The 18,647-nt window shown below is 37.6% G+C and overlaps 1 protein-coding gene across 4 annotated transcripts in view; it reads right to left on the reverse strand.

The window, feature by feature from the left end:
- The window catches only part of SESTD1 (SEC14 and spectrin domain containing 1), a 60,484-nt gene that overhangs the window by 5,373 nt on the left and 36,464 nt on the right, over positions 1-18,647 (reverse strand). For 3 of the 4 annotated variants that reach the window (XM_083362854.1, XM_083362852.1, XM_083362853.1), the window contains 10 exons: positions 17,588-17,701; positions 14,974-15,071; positions 14,362-14,417; positions 12,256-12,467; positions 8,528-8,650; positions 5,951-6,145; positions 4,887-5,001; positions 3,546-3,705; positions 732-813; positions 428-550 (listed from right to left, as the gene is read on the reverse strand). In XM_083362854.1, coding sequence (XP_083218980.1) covers positions 428-550; positions 732-813; positions 3,546-3,705; positions 4,887-5,001; positions 5,951-6,145; positions 8,528-8,650; positions 12,256-12,467; positions 14,362-14,417; positions 14,974-15,071; positions 17,588-17,701 — 1,278 coding nt within the window. The remainder of the gene's footprint in view (positions 1-427; positions 551-731; positions 814-3,545; positions 3,706-4,886; positions 5,002-5,950; positions 6,146-8,527; positions 8,651-12,255; positions 12,468-14,361; positions 14,418-14,973; positions 15,072-17,587; positions 17,702-18,647) is intronic. The other variant, XM_083362855.1, reaches the window with a different exon arrangement.

Below are 18,647 nucleotides of genomic sequence, written 5' to 3' on the forward strand. Positions count from 1 at the left end.
TTTGACATGTATAAATTAATAAATGGTTGGTAGATTAATAACTTCCCACCTCCCTCCCCCCCCCGCTTATCCTACTCCTTCCCTCCACATCTTTTAGTTAGGGTTGAGAATATAATTTTTATAGTATTTTATTCATATTATATATAGGTTTTGTATAGTTTTATGTTTTTTAACATTGTAAGCAACCCAGAGTTATCCTGTGGTAGGATGGGGGGAGGAGCAAAACATTTAATAAATAATAAAATAAATAATAAATTAACTTTAAATAAAATTGCGGATGGCCAATAATCTTCCCAAATCTAACCATGATTGACAGCAATAACATTAATTAGTATGCTGCTCAGCAAATAACCAAAATGACCATTTTAAACAGAGATAGCAAACCTTAATAGCAAACTAATTTGCTACAAAATAAATGCAAACCTACCTGAGCTACATCAACAAATTTCCTATGTTTTTCCAACAAAATTTTGGTTTCTTGGGCATCATCTCCCAAACGGGTATGAGTCTTCAGCAGTGCATCTAATAATTCATTTAACCATTCTATTGCCTACAGAAATGAGCAGAGTGAGATTGTAAAGTAAGAGAGGAGACGTAGAATAAATTTGTCAAATCTGTATATAAAAAAAATGTAGCTACCCTAACTCTAAACTACCCAGGGTTTTATCAGTTCCCAAAGTTTATTTAAGTTTACTTAAGTTTTAGGCAACAGCTGTCACCATCCGTCTTACCTGAGCGGCATCCTCTTCACACTTAAATAGCTGAACCATCTGAAGCATCTTTAATCGTCTCACATCTACCATGTCCTCACATCTGTGAAAGACAGAACATAAAACTGTATCAGAAAGGTCGCTCTGCTTATAAAAAAATTATACATGAGCAATTCTTACTTTTAAATGTAGCTATGAAATTTGGGGAAATGTCTAAAACGCTGTGGTAAGGAATAACACTTTAAGAATACTCCCAAATCTGATAAATCTTACAACTTTAATTAATCTTAAATACCAATATTGATATAAGCCCTTTGGAAAGTTCAGCTACCGTATACATCTTTGAAGCTGCTTATGATATATCCATGGAAATTCTATTATATTTTTATACTAGGGGCTTTATCGAACAGCATTATGACTCACGGCCATGCAATGCTAAGTTATTGCTACAGTGACATACAGTGCTAAATTATTCCTTAACATTGTTATGAACAAGCTTGGGTCCGTACTCTCCTTCCTCAGAAAATAGCGGTGGGACTGGAAGATTTTGTTTTCAACCGGATTTCCTCAAAACTAAGCTGGTTAAAAAAAAAGGCAGGATCAGAACATAACAGCAGTTTAAACAGTAAACTAAGTTCAGATGTTAATAAACTATTCCAGCAACATAAATTAGAGAAGTAATCAGGAAAAGGTAGAACTTTGCATATCCTCTGAATGAGGTATTCTATGCAAATGCACAAGAAGCACTTCCCTCTGAATAATGAAAGCAGCCATTCATAGCATGGCTGCTTAACTAGCTGCTCATGGCCAACAGCGTATGTGCTCATGCACAGCTGCTTCGGCTTTACTTCCAAGATTGCAGGTGCAGCAATGCAAGTGCATGCAGAGGCAGTCAGGATTGGGTTATGAAAGATAAGGCTATTTTCATTGGGCTCCTGTAAATTGCAAAGCATCTCTTTGGAAGAATTCACACAGCCAGAGACAGAAGCACTCTACACAAAGCCTATATATCATTTATGTGATACTAACTATGTCATTCAAACTAGTTGATGTTATATAGTTCACTATACTATAATATATAAGATAGCTGCTAATCTTGGATGAAGGATTGTGGTGATGATAGTGATCAGCACATATCAATCCGCTGTGGGATGAAGGTTTCTTCTTTGGAGATTTTAAATTTTTAATCCTTATGCTGTTTTAGGACAACTCAGTAGGCGTTTTTGACTTCTCAGTATAGGGCTGAGAGAGAATGAGTGACCCAAAGTCACCCGGGCAGGTTCTGTTGCTAAGGGTGGATTATAATTTGAATATCTTTACCCTCGGTCCAGCACTATACCTACTACACCACTCTGGCTCTCTTATCTGTCTGTCTGTCTGTCTGTCTTTGTCTTGTGTTACATAATGGTTGCTCATGACCTCTTCTGATTATTTTACCTACAGGCATAGTCTTCCTCCAACTTAGTACCTCATGTCACATCCAAGCATAGGCTAGGGCAGTTAAGAACTGGGAAGAAAATCTTTGGGGTGTCTAGCTTATTGGAAGATGAGCCCAGTGCATTAGGAAAAGGAGCGTCCTGTGAAGTGACAACATTCCTCCAAAGTATATTCCAAACCTCAGGCAGAAAAGAGGGCGTATAAAAACCGCCTGCACTGGTCTTTCATAAGGAGCGGCTAAAGCCAATTATGTCTTTGTTGCCAAGAAAGCAGCAACCCATACAATGGGATTCTTTTTTTAAAAAAAACCTACAAAAATGATAACCTAGCTTCAAATCCAACTTAGGAGAAATCTGCTAACCGTGAGAGCAATCAACCAATAGAATAGCTTGCCTTCAGAAGTTGTGGGTGCTTCATCACTGGAGGCTTTCAAAAGGAGATTGAAAAAAACCATTTGTCTGAACTGGTATAGGGCAGGGTTAGGCAACCTCGGCTCTTTTATGATTCGTGGACTTCAACTCCCAGAATTCCTGAGCCAGCTGTGCTGGTTCAGGAATTCTGGGAGTTGAAGTCCACGAGTCATAAAAGAGCCGAGGTTGCCTACCCCTGGTATAGGGTCTCCTGCTCAAATAGTGCGTTGGACTAGGAAACCTCTGAGGTCACGTCCAACTCTATTATTCTATGTTCTTTTTTGTTTATAGTTTTCAAAGTTGTACCTGAGTTCAAAACTTGTGTTTTTTTATTTTTAAGCGTAATGCCCTATTCAGTAAATGTTGAAACATTCCTTAAAAATGTGGTATATCAGGAGGATTTAGTATTTAAATAAATATTGCACTAGCTGCTAAATTATCAGGAAAATTAAAACCGTTTCTGTAGCAAATGTAAACTCATACATAATTCCTCATCAAAATTTAGAAAATGGGACAATATGTAATGGAACATTAAACATTTCCAAATGATACCAAGGCCATTAACTACCAATTAATCTTAAAAGCAGTTTTTCTGCAATATTTAAAGAAACTACAGAACCTATAAATTGTAATTTGCATTAATACCTTAACTTCTCTTAATAATAAGTGTTGCACAATACTGAAAGTAACAAAAAATACCTAAATTTATGAAACTGTATACAAAAACACTGTTTTTATAATTAACTGATTTTGTTTAGTGTCAAGTTTAAACAAAAAGCTTACTTATAAATTTTGGGAATCATACATTTCAGAACAAAAAAAAATACACAGGTACAACCTATGTACACTTAGGTTTGTATTTTGATTATTTTTCATATTTTCATTGGTTTGAAAAATATGGCGGCATTTAAAAAGAAGCTGACAGTGGTTTTAAAGTGACGTCATTAGGAAAGAGAGATTCTTAGGAGTCCAACACCATCCTGAATACCTTTGCTTCCTAAGCTGCATGTCTTCCATTACTCCCTGGATGTGATCAACATTCTCTTTGTTTTCACTTGTTACATCTTTTCCATAAGCCCACGTAGCTTGGTTAGATATCTGATCAAGAAGACCTTGACCTTTTTCACGCAAACCTTGGAGGCCCAGGTCTACAGGGATAATGAACAAAATTTTATTTTGTGTACAATGTAAGATGAACTATTCTCTTAAATCGTGAGAACCCAATTCTCTTTTTGCCCATGTGCAAGTTAGGTGCTCATTGTCACATGTTCCCACTTATCCTACTAAACTGTAAAATGCTACATTCTGTAAGCATATCCTTCAAGTGTTGACAGTTAACTATATCAACTGGTAAGAAGGATGGTTAATACTTCAGCAGTACAGACACAGACACATACTGATTTATGTCAGGCTTGATAGTGTTTGCTATAAGTGAGGACTGTAGCTCCATGGTACTACTCATGCTGAAAATCCAGGTTCAATTTTGGGTGCAATCATATAAAAAGGAACAGATTAGTTGAGATTGTTGTCCAAGACCTGAATTGCTGCCCAAGATCTAGGAGACATACTACTTGCCAAAGAAAGAAGTAGTGGGCACAAGTGATCAATCTCCTGATTTACCCGAATACAGTTTTGTCTTTATTATGCTCCCTCCCCACATATTTATGAGCTGTTAAATCAGACATTGTCTTCGCATTTATTCTGTATGTCCTTAATTGGTTTGTTTATTCTGCCCAATACCCTTTCAGTAACAATTATCAGAACAACAGACGTTGCTTAAAATAAAATTCTTTTAAATACAAAAGGCTCATTTAATGAAATTCTTTTAAATACAAATTTAGAGGCTTATTTGGAGACCACTGCTGTTAGGAGATCAGTCGCTCAAATCCATTTCATAGGAGTCTTATGAGTTATATGCCATCTTGATCTGTTAGTTATGTAACAGATGATCCAGCAATTAAATTGGGTGGTTAAGCTAATGAAGTGGCTGTGCCCTTGGTCAGCCATGCATAGATTTTGGAAGCCTACATGTTTAGATTGCCATAGGAGCTGGAACCTCAGAGACACAGATTCCTAGTTCCTATTGAATTCTATTCACAAAACATGAATATGGTGGTCAATGCATATTACTGAATATCATTCCACAATGAGATATTTTTAAAGCTCCCTTTATGAGCCAGTCAAGTGAAGAGAATTGGTACCCGCAGTTTTCCATTCAATGGGCTTGTTAGGCTTATATGAAAAAGTATGCAATTTAATCCAATCCTTATTCTGCAAATGAAGACATTCACTATAGCGCATTTGGCAACTTAATCTTGTTTTTCCTTACCAACACTTTTTAATTTCTCTTCAAGTAGTTTTAAAGTTTGCTGAATTGACGCTCCATCAGCTGGGGCTACATCAACACACAGCATCCCGAGTAATCCATCTAGTTGCTGAGACAACTGAAAAAAGCCAACCCCAAAGTCAGCAGGTTATTTTTGTGATTTTAAGTCTTTCTCCTTAGTTAAAGAGATATGTTGTATGAATGGCAGACGGAATTATGACTAGTTCAATTATAAAAGTGACAGAGCTAGGACATAGGGCTAGCAACAGTGTCTGTGCAAGCAGCTGCAAAGGAAAGCTCTCGTTTCCAGTTGCTGCCACTTCGTCCAATCCAAATTGTCCAGGAAGAATCTAAATAATATTCAGTAAAGTAAAATATTTCATTCAGGTTTAAACAGCAAAGTCTACACTGATGGCATTTCAGTGCCCCTTATGACTTTTTTCCTCAATGATTTCTTTTGCATACAGAGTAGGACTGTGAGTCACCATGCACCAGTAACTAAACTGTCCAAATTCATCCCCCAGAATGGCCTCTTAAATACTGCCTGCCAAGAAGGATCAGAGCTTCTCCAAATCAATTTTCTAAAAGCAGGTGGTAACTCTTAAATTTCTTCACATACTCTGCAATTTTCTCAAGAACCATGTTGAAAAGAATCCAGACAAAAGGACAAATAGTTACTGAGTTTATGTCATTGGCTTGCCTCAGAGTCCATGTCTGGATAAATCCAACTGACATTATTAGCAGATTTATGTAATTTGCTCTTCTGCTCCAGCTTTGCTTGTCTAGCATCTTGGTGGAAGAATTATAACAAATATGGAAAAGGAACACTCGTTTCATCAATGTGTACATAGAGAAATGGACACTTTTTTAAAACTGCCTCCATTAATTAACAGCAGACGTCCAAGTGAGCCCTAATACTTTCTTGTTCTCATTTATTTTAAGACTTTTTCCATGTGCACTGCAATTATTAGGGCAAAATTATTCCTAAATATAACCGGCTTATTTATTGACCTGCAATGGCATCATGAAGCCACGATGTACAATAAGAAAGTCCATATTTTACTTACATCTTGAGCAACACCGTGAAACTCAAGGGCTGCTTGTAGCAGATTCTGCCTAAACTCCAACTGGCTGGCCTGCCGATAACAAACATCACTCAACTGCTGTTGCAATGCTTTTAATTCTACGAGATCTTCTTCATCCCCAGCATTCAGTAAAGCTGCAATCTGTTGATTCAGTTCCACGTACACTGCAAACCACTCCTGCAAAAATCAGCCCATCAAGGCATATTGAGAAAGTGCAGGCTTTCCTACTTCAATATCACCGTTATTGTTAATTTTTGCCACGTTTTTAAAAGCACAAGCACAACAGCTATGTAGCAAACCTCAGCTTAGTGAAATATTGAGCAAGATTACGCACCTCTCTGTTTAACAATGCTATGTTAAAAACCAATGGTATGCAAATCTGCCGAAACTCAAAATTAAGTCCACCTTTCATTTTGCTTTCAACATAATAAAATGATTCTATTATTTGGTCAATTTCAGAAGCTGGAAGCAATTTTCAAGAACATTTTTTTCTTGATGTCTTTTTTTCAAATTGTTTTTTATCTTATTCATATAAGGAATTCTTTCATTTTTCCCTAACTGTAATATCCTGTTCTTTTATTTGCCCAAATCTGTTGGTTTTTTTTTCAAAAACAACAACACTGATTTGCATTTATTTAACGTTCAGCAAAATGTATTTGTCTGCTCATCTATTTGTTCCCTTGATCATAAAACTCTTCCCTCTCCTTTTCCTTACCCTAGATTTATTAAACAATTTCCTAGGCTTTCTTTACTGCCTCCCCCACCACCACCCACTCTCTAGTTCAGACATGTCAAAGTCGCAACGTCACGTGACGTTGTGCAACATATCAGAGCTTTTTCCCCATTGCTGGCAATGGGGTGGGTGCAGTTTCGTGACACATCTGGTCCATGGGCCGGCACTTTGACACCCCTGCTCTAGTTGATACACTAGAAGTGTCTTCCCGTTCTTAAAAGCACAGGAGACAGCTCTGAAGCAATGCAATGTACCTGCAACTTTTGACAGAAACTTACATGCTAACAAAAATGCAAATGTGGGGCAAGTAAAGACAGGTGGCTAAACAAAAATACTGGGAAAAATTAGAAAGAGTGGCATAAAAGCACTGAGAAGTAGGGACAGAGGAGAAGGTGGCAGGCAGAAGGAACAGACGCTGTAGAGCAGGGCTTTTCAACCTTTTCACCCATTGTACCACTTTTAGTATATGGCAACATCCGAGTACCACCAGTCGCCTAGCAAGGTGTCAAAAACTTGATGACCAAAAAAAAAAAAAAAAAAGGAAAAAAGGAAAAAAAGTGAAAAAGTACAGGTAGTCCTCGACTTACAACAGTTCACTTAGTGACTGTTCGAAGTTACAGTGGCACTGAAAAAAGAGCCCCCAAGCCACAGCCGAGCAAGACCCCTGCCTGCCCGCCCGGCGGCGCTCTTCCTCCTGTCCGAGGTTTTCATTGTTGTGAGCATTTCTGTTAAGGATTGGCAGCAGGGGTGGGGTGGGGTTGTTTGGTTTTTATTCCCCCCTCTGCTGGGTGGTTGCAGCAGGTTTTGGTCACTTCACATGACTCTGGGACACTGTGATCGTCATAAATATGAATTAGTTGCCAAGCATCTGAATGTAAATCACAAGACCCTGGAGATGCTGCAACATTCCAGCTGATTGGCGCTTCTTCTGGGCTCAGCAGAAGCACCGGGATCAGCGCCAAACTCCAGCTGGAGCCTGGCGCTGATCCTGGCGCTTTCGCTGAGTCCTGACAGCCCTGCAGCTCCAGCCATCTCTCGCTCAGGCTTGTGTGGTGCTGCCACCAGTTCAGCTCATTCCCCTCCCCCACTACCACTTTTCTAGGATGGTCGCGTACCACCTGCCAGGTGCCAATGTACCACTGGTGGTACCTGTACCACTAGTTGAAAAGCCCTGCTGTAGAGAAATGGGAAGATAGAACCATTTCTTCACTACTTGCTTATAACTTCACCCAGAAAATTGTTGAAGCTATTTAAAGCCTATCCTTATTCCTGTCATTTTAGCATAAATGATCATTGGTTGGCTATAAAATACTCTTTATCTATCAGTTGCTGTTGGGCAAAGGGCAAATAGGTGAACAGAATTTGGCCTGACATCCCTATTCAAATAGTTGGAAGCAAGAAGCTCAATTGAATCGAATGGAATGAATCTTCCTGTCCCCAAGTCAGGTGGAAAGAATGGGAAACCAGTGCAAATAATTCACTGGCGCAATAACTATTCTTTGCCCCCAAACTGGCAGGAATAAATGAAATCTCCGCCACCCCTAGAGTCCAAGAGATTAGAGGGTCCTTGGTAGGCAATGATTTCTTTTGTCTTTTTCAATCTCAGAGGCAGTCCCTCCTTTTTCAACTATAGCATACTATTATGCCACTAGAACTAATCATTTATCTGATCAGTAGCTTGCTCTAGAAGAAAAGGTGCCCTATTTGCCAATACATAAATCAGCGTCTAAAATTCACCGGAAAAGAAGGGCACTAAGAAGCACTGCACACAATAAATGACATAAAAATCATTACACAGTAGCTTCCTTGGGAAAATGAAAACTCACGCTGTGTTGACTTTCAATCTCTTCGTGTTTCTGTTGCAAAGCTTGCGAAGCCCTAATTGAATCACCAATTCCCCACTGGGTTCTAAGCTGTTCCGAACCTGGCCCTTCCAGCCAGTTCACTACCTGTTTAAATAAATAAATAAATAAATAAATAAATAAATAAATAAATAAATAAATAAATAAATAAATAAATAAATAAATAAATAAATAACACGTTCATCACCACATATAATTTAAAACCAATAGATTTTAAAGGCTTTCTATTATTTAAAGCAACCTTTCCTAATGCAGTAGTTCATAGTACATACATTAATAGCAAACCTTATTTCCAAAAAGGAAAACAAGGACTGTTTGAAGTCAGGGCTGATAAACCCCTTTGGTACAAAATCAAGGGACTAGACCACCTCATCCCATTTTTAAAATGCATGTTTTCTTTGTGAATCTTAATAATACTGCAGTCTCATATCAGCAGCAGCATAAGCACACTTCTCATTTTCAACTTATACTTACATTGGCAGGTAAAATGCAACAACTTTTTGTTTCTAGTAAAAGGTAAATTGTTCTAATTTGTGGAATTATATTATCTCGATAAATTTCCTAACAAACCTTAGCGTGCATTATTTCATATACTATAACGAAGTGGTGTTAGAACAGTATTTGTCAACAATTGTGTAAAAATCTAGGAACGTGACTTACACTGCAGTGGTACATAAATTTTATTTTATTATTTTTTTTATTTTAATCCCATTTATATCCCGCCCTTCTCCGAAGACTCAGGGCGGCTTACAATTTAAGCACAAATCAATGTGCTTAGCAATGTTTTTGACTCCCTGATTTAACTGGGTTCTCTTTATCTAATTTTAGGATCTGTTTGGAGAACAGATCAGATTTCATTGAAAATTCAGAAGCGTTTACAAAGTGAACTGTACACAGATAGTAAAGATCCTTCCAGTCCAACTCAGCTGTGGTGAGCTAGTAGTCAAAGAAGGTCATGACTATTTAAGGCTGTTGTTGTTAGTTGCAAAGTCCGACCCATCGCGACCCTATGGACAATGTTCCTCCAGGCCTTCCTGTCCTCTACCATCTTCTGGAGTCCATTTAAGCTCACGCCTACTGCTTCAGTGACTCCATCCAGCCACCTCATTCTCTGTCGTCCCCTTCTTCTCTTGCCCTCAATCTTTCCCAGCATTAGGCTCTTCTCCAGTGACTCCTTCCTTCTCTTTAGGTGGCCAAAGTATTTGAGTTTTAGCTTCAGGATCTGGCCTTCTATATTTAAGGCTAACAAATGGAAAATAAAGCTTTCAGACACTTCCTTCTTAGCCATTCCCATGCTGATTTATCTCCTTTCCTAGTTAATATTTCCTTTAATGCTTCCAAGGGTTTTACAGTCTAAGATACTACACAGTGGTTATATAAATCCGACAGCGTCAAGCTTTAGCCCATGTATTCTTCCTATCTAACCTATAAAACATCAATTTATGCACTACTCACATCAAAGTCAACATGGATGTGCATTATCATATAATACTGTCATCCCACAGAATCCATTTGAAGGACAATCCATTAAATTGTATTTGGGTCCACATAAATCACTTACAAATGACATACATGTATTAACATATGAAGATCTTGGAAGCTTTTGCATCCATTTTTAATCAAGAAGAGCAGTTCATGTTATTTTTACTGGAAAATGAATATGAGGATAAGTATTCAAGAAGTCAGCTTCAGAAATCATGGTCTGTGGTCAATTTAAAACTGCTAACTAAATTCCCTTTAATAGAAAGTAACTAAAAATGTGTCAATTCCATCTTCTAGTCCTTTACTGTATAGTAGTTGGAATGTAATAACTATGGTTTTAAATGAGGGATAAATGCAGGCACTTGCAAATTCATTCCATTTTTTTTACAAAAATAGAACATAAACAACCTGTCAGTCACAAGCATGTGAAAAAAAACTAGACGAAATATAACTGGGAAGTGACATGGTTCCTTCTCCCTTCACCAAATTATTTAAAAATCTTTAGCAGATGATTTCTAAATTAGTAACTAAAAAAGAGAGAAGACTGCAAGATTTTACTACCAGTCTAATTAATTTCCTTTGTAATTCAGCAACACAGAGCAAAGAAATGACAAGTTGTAATTAGAATGATATAAATTGAGATTGATACTCCTGTAAACAAATCTATTTAAATGCATTAATAAAGGCACTTCACTAACTAGAATTAGCATTTTTCTCTATCAACTCACCTTTGTTTTGATATTCTAAATACCTGTTACAGAAAAATATATGATATTTTGCTTATATTGACCATATTCAGTATCTTCCTGATCTCAAGAAAATGCTTTTTATACTATGTCTTGAATGTTTTTTAAAGGATATGATGAATTATTTAAAATGTTTGTTACAGACTTAAAAGACAAAATTGATAGCTTTGTTTTTAAGTATAACAGAATGAAAAGTAATTTAATTTCTGACTCCCATTACTTCAATCTAAAATGTTAATATTCAAAGGTAAAGTTTATTTCTTCCACTGAGTACTGTACAGCAATAAAAATACAGTTTTTTGTGTGTATGCCTTCAAGACATTGTTGACTCCTGGCAACTGCCTGAATAAATCCTTGCAGTTTTCTGGGAAAGATTTCAGAAATGGTTGCCACTGTCTGCTTCCTTCCCATTCTCCTAGGCAGAAAAACTGCCTAAGATAAAACTAGAATTCATGGTCACTTGGTTTCCAGCCTGTTATACACACACATGCACACACACGCACACACACACAAAACAAGCATGAAGACAATAAATAGATCCCCATTTTTATTGCTATTGAAACAAAGGCAGTTATTGCATTTTTTATCCTACCTTAATTTTTAGTCAACTCAACATGCTTGTAACTTCTGCCTCCTATTTTCCCCAAACCACTCTTAGTCTCCTAGTTACTACCCCAGCACTTTAACCACTCTACCAAACTGACTCTCTAATATCAATTTCCAGAGCACCACTTGATCTTTCATGACCTTTCAATGCGCAAATTGTTTCAAGTTTATCTTATTATTACTCTGGTGGGGAACAGCCTTGCATTAAAAGGGCAAATTTGGATTCCAATCACTAGATATACAAATTTTAAGGTAATGCAATGCCGTGATTCAAATTTAAAGGGCAAATGTGATTTGGGCATGAATGTGATGCTTGTCAGGGATACCTGAAGTCAAGCATACCTTTTCCAGGTATAACACATGTCAGTTGCAAATGGTAGCCGCATAAATCCAGGAAAAATTGTAGCAGTTTTGAGGTGCCCCCAACAGCTGATTCAGCATGTTAAAAATCCTATTAACTCTCCATCTAATCTTGACGCAGTGGCTCAGTGGGTTAGGACGCTGAGCTTGTCGATCAGATGGTCGGCAGTTTGGCGGGTCGAATCCCGAGTGCTGCGTAACAGAGTGAGCGCCTGTTACTCGTCCCAGCTTCTGCCCACCTAGCAGTTCGAAAGCACGTAAAAATGCAAGTAGAAAAATAGGGACCACTACGGTGGGAAGGTAACAGCGTTCCATGCGCTTTTGACCACGGAGACGTCCTGAGACAAGTGCTGGCTCTTCGGCTTTGAAACGGAGATGAGCACTGGCCCCTAGAGTCGGAAACGACTAGCACGCATGTGCGGGGGAACCTTTACCTTTACCTTTACCTAATCTTTTTTACTAACACAAAGAATAGACACAAGTGAGTATGTCACTTACCTGCATTACCTTCTGTTGAATTTCTTCCAACTGAGTTCGTTTGCTCCTTTGCCTGCATACTTCCTGATACCGTGTATACTGTTCTCTGAGTGAATCTAGTAACTTCATAACCTGGGGCTGAGCAAGCAGTTCATCATCCATAGGAGACCAGGAGACTCCTCCATCTGAACCATTAAAACGGCGTTGTTGCAATTCCGATAAGAGCTCATGACCTTAATAGAATATATATACACACAGAGACATATATATATATATATATATATATATATATATATATATATATATATATATATATATATATATATATATATATATATATATATATACACACACACACACACATACATATACAGTATATATATCCATATGATCTAATGACTCAGGCAAAAAATGAGCTAAACTTTAATGGAAAAGACTGGAAAACTTTTGCTGGAAACATAAAGGCTTCTTCTTTCAGTTTGTATGCACATTTTCTGGGGTTAAAACCACAGCATGATATAAGATTGTGGAGTAAGGATAGCAGTATCACTTCATCTCTCTCTCTCTTTCGCAATATGCTTGAATGTGTACATAATGACATTCAAAACAGCATTTCAAAGTGCAATTGCTTAATTATGTATAAACAAAATTAAAAGTTCATGTATTAAAGTTCTAAGGCTAGTGTTTACTGATACTACTGCTGATGACACAAGCATTGGTTTGCCCATGAGATCATGAAGAACTGGAAATGACTAAACAAATTACTGTATCAGTCCTATGTGACAAAAGGTACTGACTGAGATTACCTATATATAATGGAGGCAACCAGAATACCCCAAAGCATGCCCGTTCTTCTATGAGAACAGCAGATGCCTTCTGAACTCAGTACCACTTAATTAGCCAGGCTAAACCTATGCAAATATTAACTCCCATCTAAAATAGACTGAATCTCAGTTTATTTGTACTCATTATTTAATCCAAGACCTAGTCCAGAATATAAGTTGTGATAGTTCAGGTCTTCAAACTTAGCCCTTTTATGACTTGTGGACTTCAACTCCCAGAATTCTTCAGCCAGCGTGCTTGGCGTCATTTATCTGCAACTTTCAGTAACGCTCCCAAAAGTGAAGAACATGGGAGAATCAACCTGAGTACAACAGCAAGAAGGCAGAGAACAAATGCCCCCAACAACTGTTTTAAGATAAAAATAATTCCTCGGGCCAATTTGTAATACCTAATTAATCACTGAGAGTTAGGACGCTGAGCTTGTCGATTAGAAGGTCAGCAGTTTGGCGGGTCGAATCCCAAGTGCTGCGTAACAGAGTGAGCGCCTGTTACTCGTCCCAGCTTCTGCCAACCTAGCAGTTCGAAAGCACGTAAAAATGCAAGTAGAAAAATAGGGACCACTACGGTGGGAAGGTAACAGCGTTCCGTGCGCCTTTGGCGTCTAGTCATGCCGGCCACATGACCACGGAAACGTCCTTGGACAAGTGCTGGCTCTTCGGCCTTGAAACGGAGATGAGGACCGGCCCCTAGAGTTGGAAACGACTAGCATGCATGTGCGGGGGAACCTTTAACTTTAATTAATCACTTGCTGACAGTGTGAAAGCAACCTCTAATAAAAAGGTGATGTACTAAGGTAAAGTTGCTTCTCTTTCCCTAAGTTGTACCACTGTATTTATGAACTGTTTTCAGAAAAGCTGGCAAGCAGAAATACCAAGTTAACCACTTTCAGAATTTGGGGAGAAATGAAATAGCTGGACTGGTATGAGTTTTCTGCTTTTAGCTATCACCCAACCTAATTCTTAAACAAGTCTATCTTTAAAGGAATTTTAATTCATAACTGCTTACTGTTTTCACAGCTAAATTCAACAATTTCAGCAGAGAGACTAGTATTTTATTTCTCTACTGCTGTTATTCCCAGAAGATAGAAGGAAGCAGAGTACTTGCTATGTAGAAATTCTATATTTAAAAAGAAGAGGAAAACTTTCATAAATGCATTATTTTATAGTTAATAACTATAACTGATGAACTGTATGGACTTTAGTTAAGTGGCTGATTCAGTTTATGTTCATGCTACTCATTATTATTATTTTTTTAAAAAAAGTGTGCCATATTGGGCTGATATACCTGTCTGCAGAACAGTCTCAGGATCAACAGATGGAAGAAAATTTAAATCTATAGACCTTGAAAGAGAAAAATAAATTTGTTGTGAATGAAAACAGAAGTTTCAAGGCTTAAATAGCAATAAAAAAATTATCCAAATTTCTATTTTTCTTTCCCATTGTGAATACTGAGGTCGTATTTTGTTTCATTCAATACACCTCTATCAATGTCCAAGGAAATTTTCAAAATTTCAGAAATGTTTAACATTTTGCAATTGGTTTGGTTATTTTTTGAAGGAAATAACTGAACAGACATTAAGAGCTTAGAAATATACTATTAACACAAGAGAACTTTCAGATATGTCCTCTCAGAACATATCTCATATATTTTACTGCAATATAACAGAAAATATAATTTACTATGTAAAAATGTAAGGGAGCTGTAGAGAGTTACAAGAATATTTGTATGATCAAGCTGGAAGCGAAAAGACCACAACAATAGCTAGAAACACCACACTTTTGATAATTAAGATTTTTCCTGTTAACGGAGTTGCTAAAAAATTGCAAATAGCTTCTGAAAGCTAAAGACCGCAGGAAACACCTATGGAACAATTAATAACAGCAAGAAAAGTATTACCTCTCTTTCTCCTGTTGGTTTCCCTTATCACTTCCGCTGTTGATTAATGCAAGCTCATCAAGTAAGGATGTAGACTCTTTTGTAAACTTCTCAAATGCCTATATAAAATAGTAAGTTAGCATTTCGGAGATTGAATTTTACCATTTAATGTCTGAGGTTTTGCAGCATAGTGCTCTTACTGTTCCACTACGAACAAATTCTAAAGTCAAGCAATTTTTATCAGTCGTTGGTCTTTACCGTTTTGCATTAACAGTAACTGCCATATTTTATTTATTTATTTTATTTATTTATTTTAATTCCATTTATATCCTGCCCTTCTCCGAAGACTCAGGGCGGCTTACAAGCTTAGCAGTAGCCTTCATTCTATGTATATGCCTGCTTATTAGGCATATATGACAGAAATGTGTTACTTTTGGATCCATTAATTCAGAGTCCTTACTTAATGACTGTTGGCTTAATGACCATTTGAAGTTAAGACAGACTTCAAAAAATCTACTTATGCCCCTTCCTCAAAGTTGTAACTGCTGCATCTCCCCGTTTTAGGTGATCACACTTATGGGTGCTTGGTAACTAACTCACATTTACAACAAGTTAAAGCATTCTGTAGTCATGTGACCACAATTGGTGAATTTTTTTTTTGCTATTTTCCAGCAAAACCTAGATATACTAGGTTCACGTAAAGACCACATAATTAGCTTCATGACTGTGATGACTTTTACAAATAATGTAAAAAAAGTTCTAAAAGTTACTCCAGTCATGTGGTGCCTAGACTCACAACCACAACAACATGCATATGACTGTGCTCGAAATTACACGTTCCATTGTAGTCATAAATTTAGGATTACCTCTATAATTTCCTGATGATACCCAAGGCTTAGGTCACGGGTCGGCAACCGGAAAAAGGAAAAGAGCCACTTAGAACTGGTTCCATCACACAAACAAAAAGGTGGGAGCCGCAAAAAGTACACGCGCGTGCGTCCTCACGCGCGTGCACAAAAAACATTTTGCGCATGCGCAAAATGGGAGGCACCTGCGCGGCGACGGGTCTCCCCTTTGGAGAGGTGCGCGCCATCCCGTTCGGAGACCTGCCGCGTTCGTCAAACATGGACAAACGCGGCAGCTGTGCGCGCGCACTCTCCAAACCACCATCCCGTTTGCACAGCTGCCGCGTTCGTCCATGTTTGACGAACGCGGCAGGTCTCCGGACGGGGCAGCGGTGGCTTGGGAGAGGTGCACGCGCACTCTCCAAACCGCCGCCGTCCCATTTGCACAGCTGCCGCATTCATCCATGTTTGACAAACGCGGCAGGTCTCCGGAAGGGACGGCAGCGGCTTGGAGAGGTGCGCGCGCACCTCCGCCCTTCGGAAAGGTGCGCACGCACCTCTCAGAATGGGCGGTGCTACTCTTCATTTGGAGAGGTCCGTGCACACCACTGCCTGTCCGAAGAGGTGCGCGCGCACCGGGCGACTGGGAGCCGCAGGAGACGGCTCAAAGAGCCGCATGCGGCTCCGGAGCCGCGGGTTGCCGACCTGTGGCTTAGGTTAAATGCTCAATCATAACCATTTAAAACAGAACTAGACAAAGGATGCCACCAAATTAAACAGGACTTCAGGTTATAATCTTTGGTTGCTGGACGCAAGCTTTTAAAAATCAAAGTCTGTCTTGCAAAAGTCGTTATTATGTTTTGAGAGCTGCTGCTAAGAAGCCATTCTAAGAAACTTCATTCAACATTAACCATTATGCTGTTTTTTTTCTGTCAAGAGTATCCAGGATATGTGCACTGATTCATGTCAATGGAATGGAATGTAAAGTAAAACATGCACATTGATACTAGTCACAATGGCAGTATCAAGTATTTTTCAGCAGAGAATCTTTATGTGTGTTAAAATAATATTTCACTATTGTCAACCAATCTTAATCTTTATTTTCACGTAATTCAGCACGAATTACAATCACACTGGCCAACTGCACTTACTGAATAACTGCACATCTATTTTTTAAAAACATGTTCAATCACGTCCAATTTTTGGAGGCTGCCTGGACAAGTCCTTGCAATTGTTCTGCCAAGTTGTTTTTTTTCCCAAAGGTTCGCCATTGCCTTCTTCCTAGGGCTGAATGTGTGTGACTGGCTCAAAGTCAACCAGTTGGCCTCTTGCTCAAGGCAGGACTAGAACTGACAGTCTCCTGATCCCTTAACTACTATATTAAACTGGGCTTTCATACATGTATCTTATATGTATTTTATTTACTTATTAGAACATGTAACATCAAAAAAAAGATTGAGGACTGTAAACAATTTTATGTTTCATAGATTTGGTACATGGCAAAAAACTAACTACCCTTAAACATACAAGTTTTATTAGGAAGCATTCATTAACTATTACAATCTATGTAGCCAATGGAGATTAAAAAAATCATTAATTCTAACTGTATCTTAAAAATGTGTACAATAAAGGACAACCAATGATAGCATCTCCAAATCCTGAATTGTCAACTAATCATGGTAATAAAATGTGGCTTTTTTTAACCTCAGGGAGCACAAAATGCAATTGTATCTAGATACCTCTTATATTTATTGACAATTATATTGAAAAACATTTGCCAAGAAACTAACCAGTCTTTTGTTCAACCAATCCATATGATCGTACGTAAGACTTCCTCCAAAATCTTCTGTTAGTTGAGATGGTTCTATATATCGAGTAAGCTTGTTAGCAGATACCAAAATAACCTATATGAACAATTAAATGGGAAATTAACAACTTAGAACTTTGTGTTAGAAAATCAAATAATGTATTATGCTTCTAACTGAAAACCATCATTTTTTCATAACAAGCATAACAGACTTTTATACTTTAATAAGTAGGCACATTTTAAAATACGTTAATTAACTAATGTTTTAAAGACAAGTCTTAATATTTCATGACTTGGAACAAATATTAATATTTTCATCTCAATTAAAGTAACTCAATTTTGTATTTCAATTATACTTATGTAACTTAATGTAACCCAATATTTTACTTCTGTTATAACTATAGTATCAGCACCTTGCCTTATCAAATTATTTAAGAGTAAACTGAAGCGCATACTTCATCATCTGATGATGTAAAATCAAATGAATCATAAATGAACTAAGCATGAAAGTTTATACCTCCCTCCAAAAGTAATGAAAGTTGTTGGAAAGAGGCTTTCCTCCACACTACTGTTATCATGACAGAAATCCTGAACCACTAAGATGGAACGATTGCTTTTAGCCTTAATGAAACTGGATTAGTACAACCATGTGGAAGTAATCTGCAAATCAGATTGCTCACTAGGGACCACAATCATATCCCATGTCCGCTAACACAAAAAGTATTGCTGTTTCGGTTTCTACAATTGCTGGGTAGTACAACAAGACATTATAAGACTGCAAATTCAATTAACTGAATTTCTTCTCCACAATTTTTAAATGTTTATCTCTTTTTATCTCCCTGATTCAATCCCTAGGCATTCAGATTGCCATCCTTTCACACTAACATTTTAAGACACAAACAGCATAATGAATTTTGCCATTAAATCCCAATGTTCATAGATGGGTCATCTGTAAGAAAGATGACAAAGTAAAATACTTAAGAAAACTGACATATGTTTTTAATTTTTTAATTATTTTAAAAAATTATTAGTTCCTTCTTTTT

Source organism: Vipera ursinii, assembly GCF_947247035.1.
Source record: "Vipera ursinii genome assembly, chromosome: 1".
Taxonomy (NCBI): Eukaryota; Metazoa; Chordata; class Lepidosauria; order Squamata; family Viperidae; genus Vipera; species Vipera ursinii.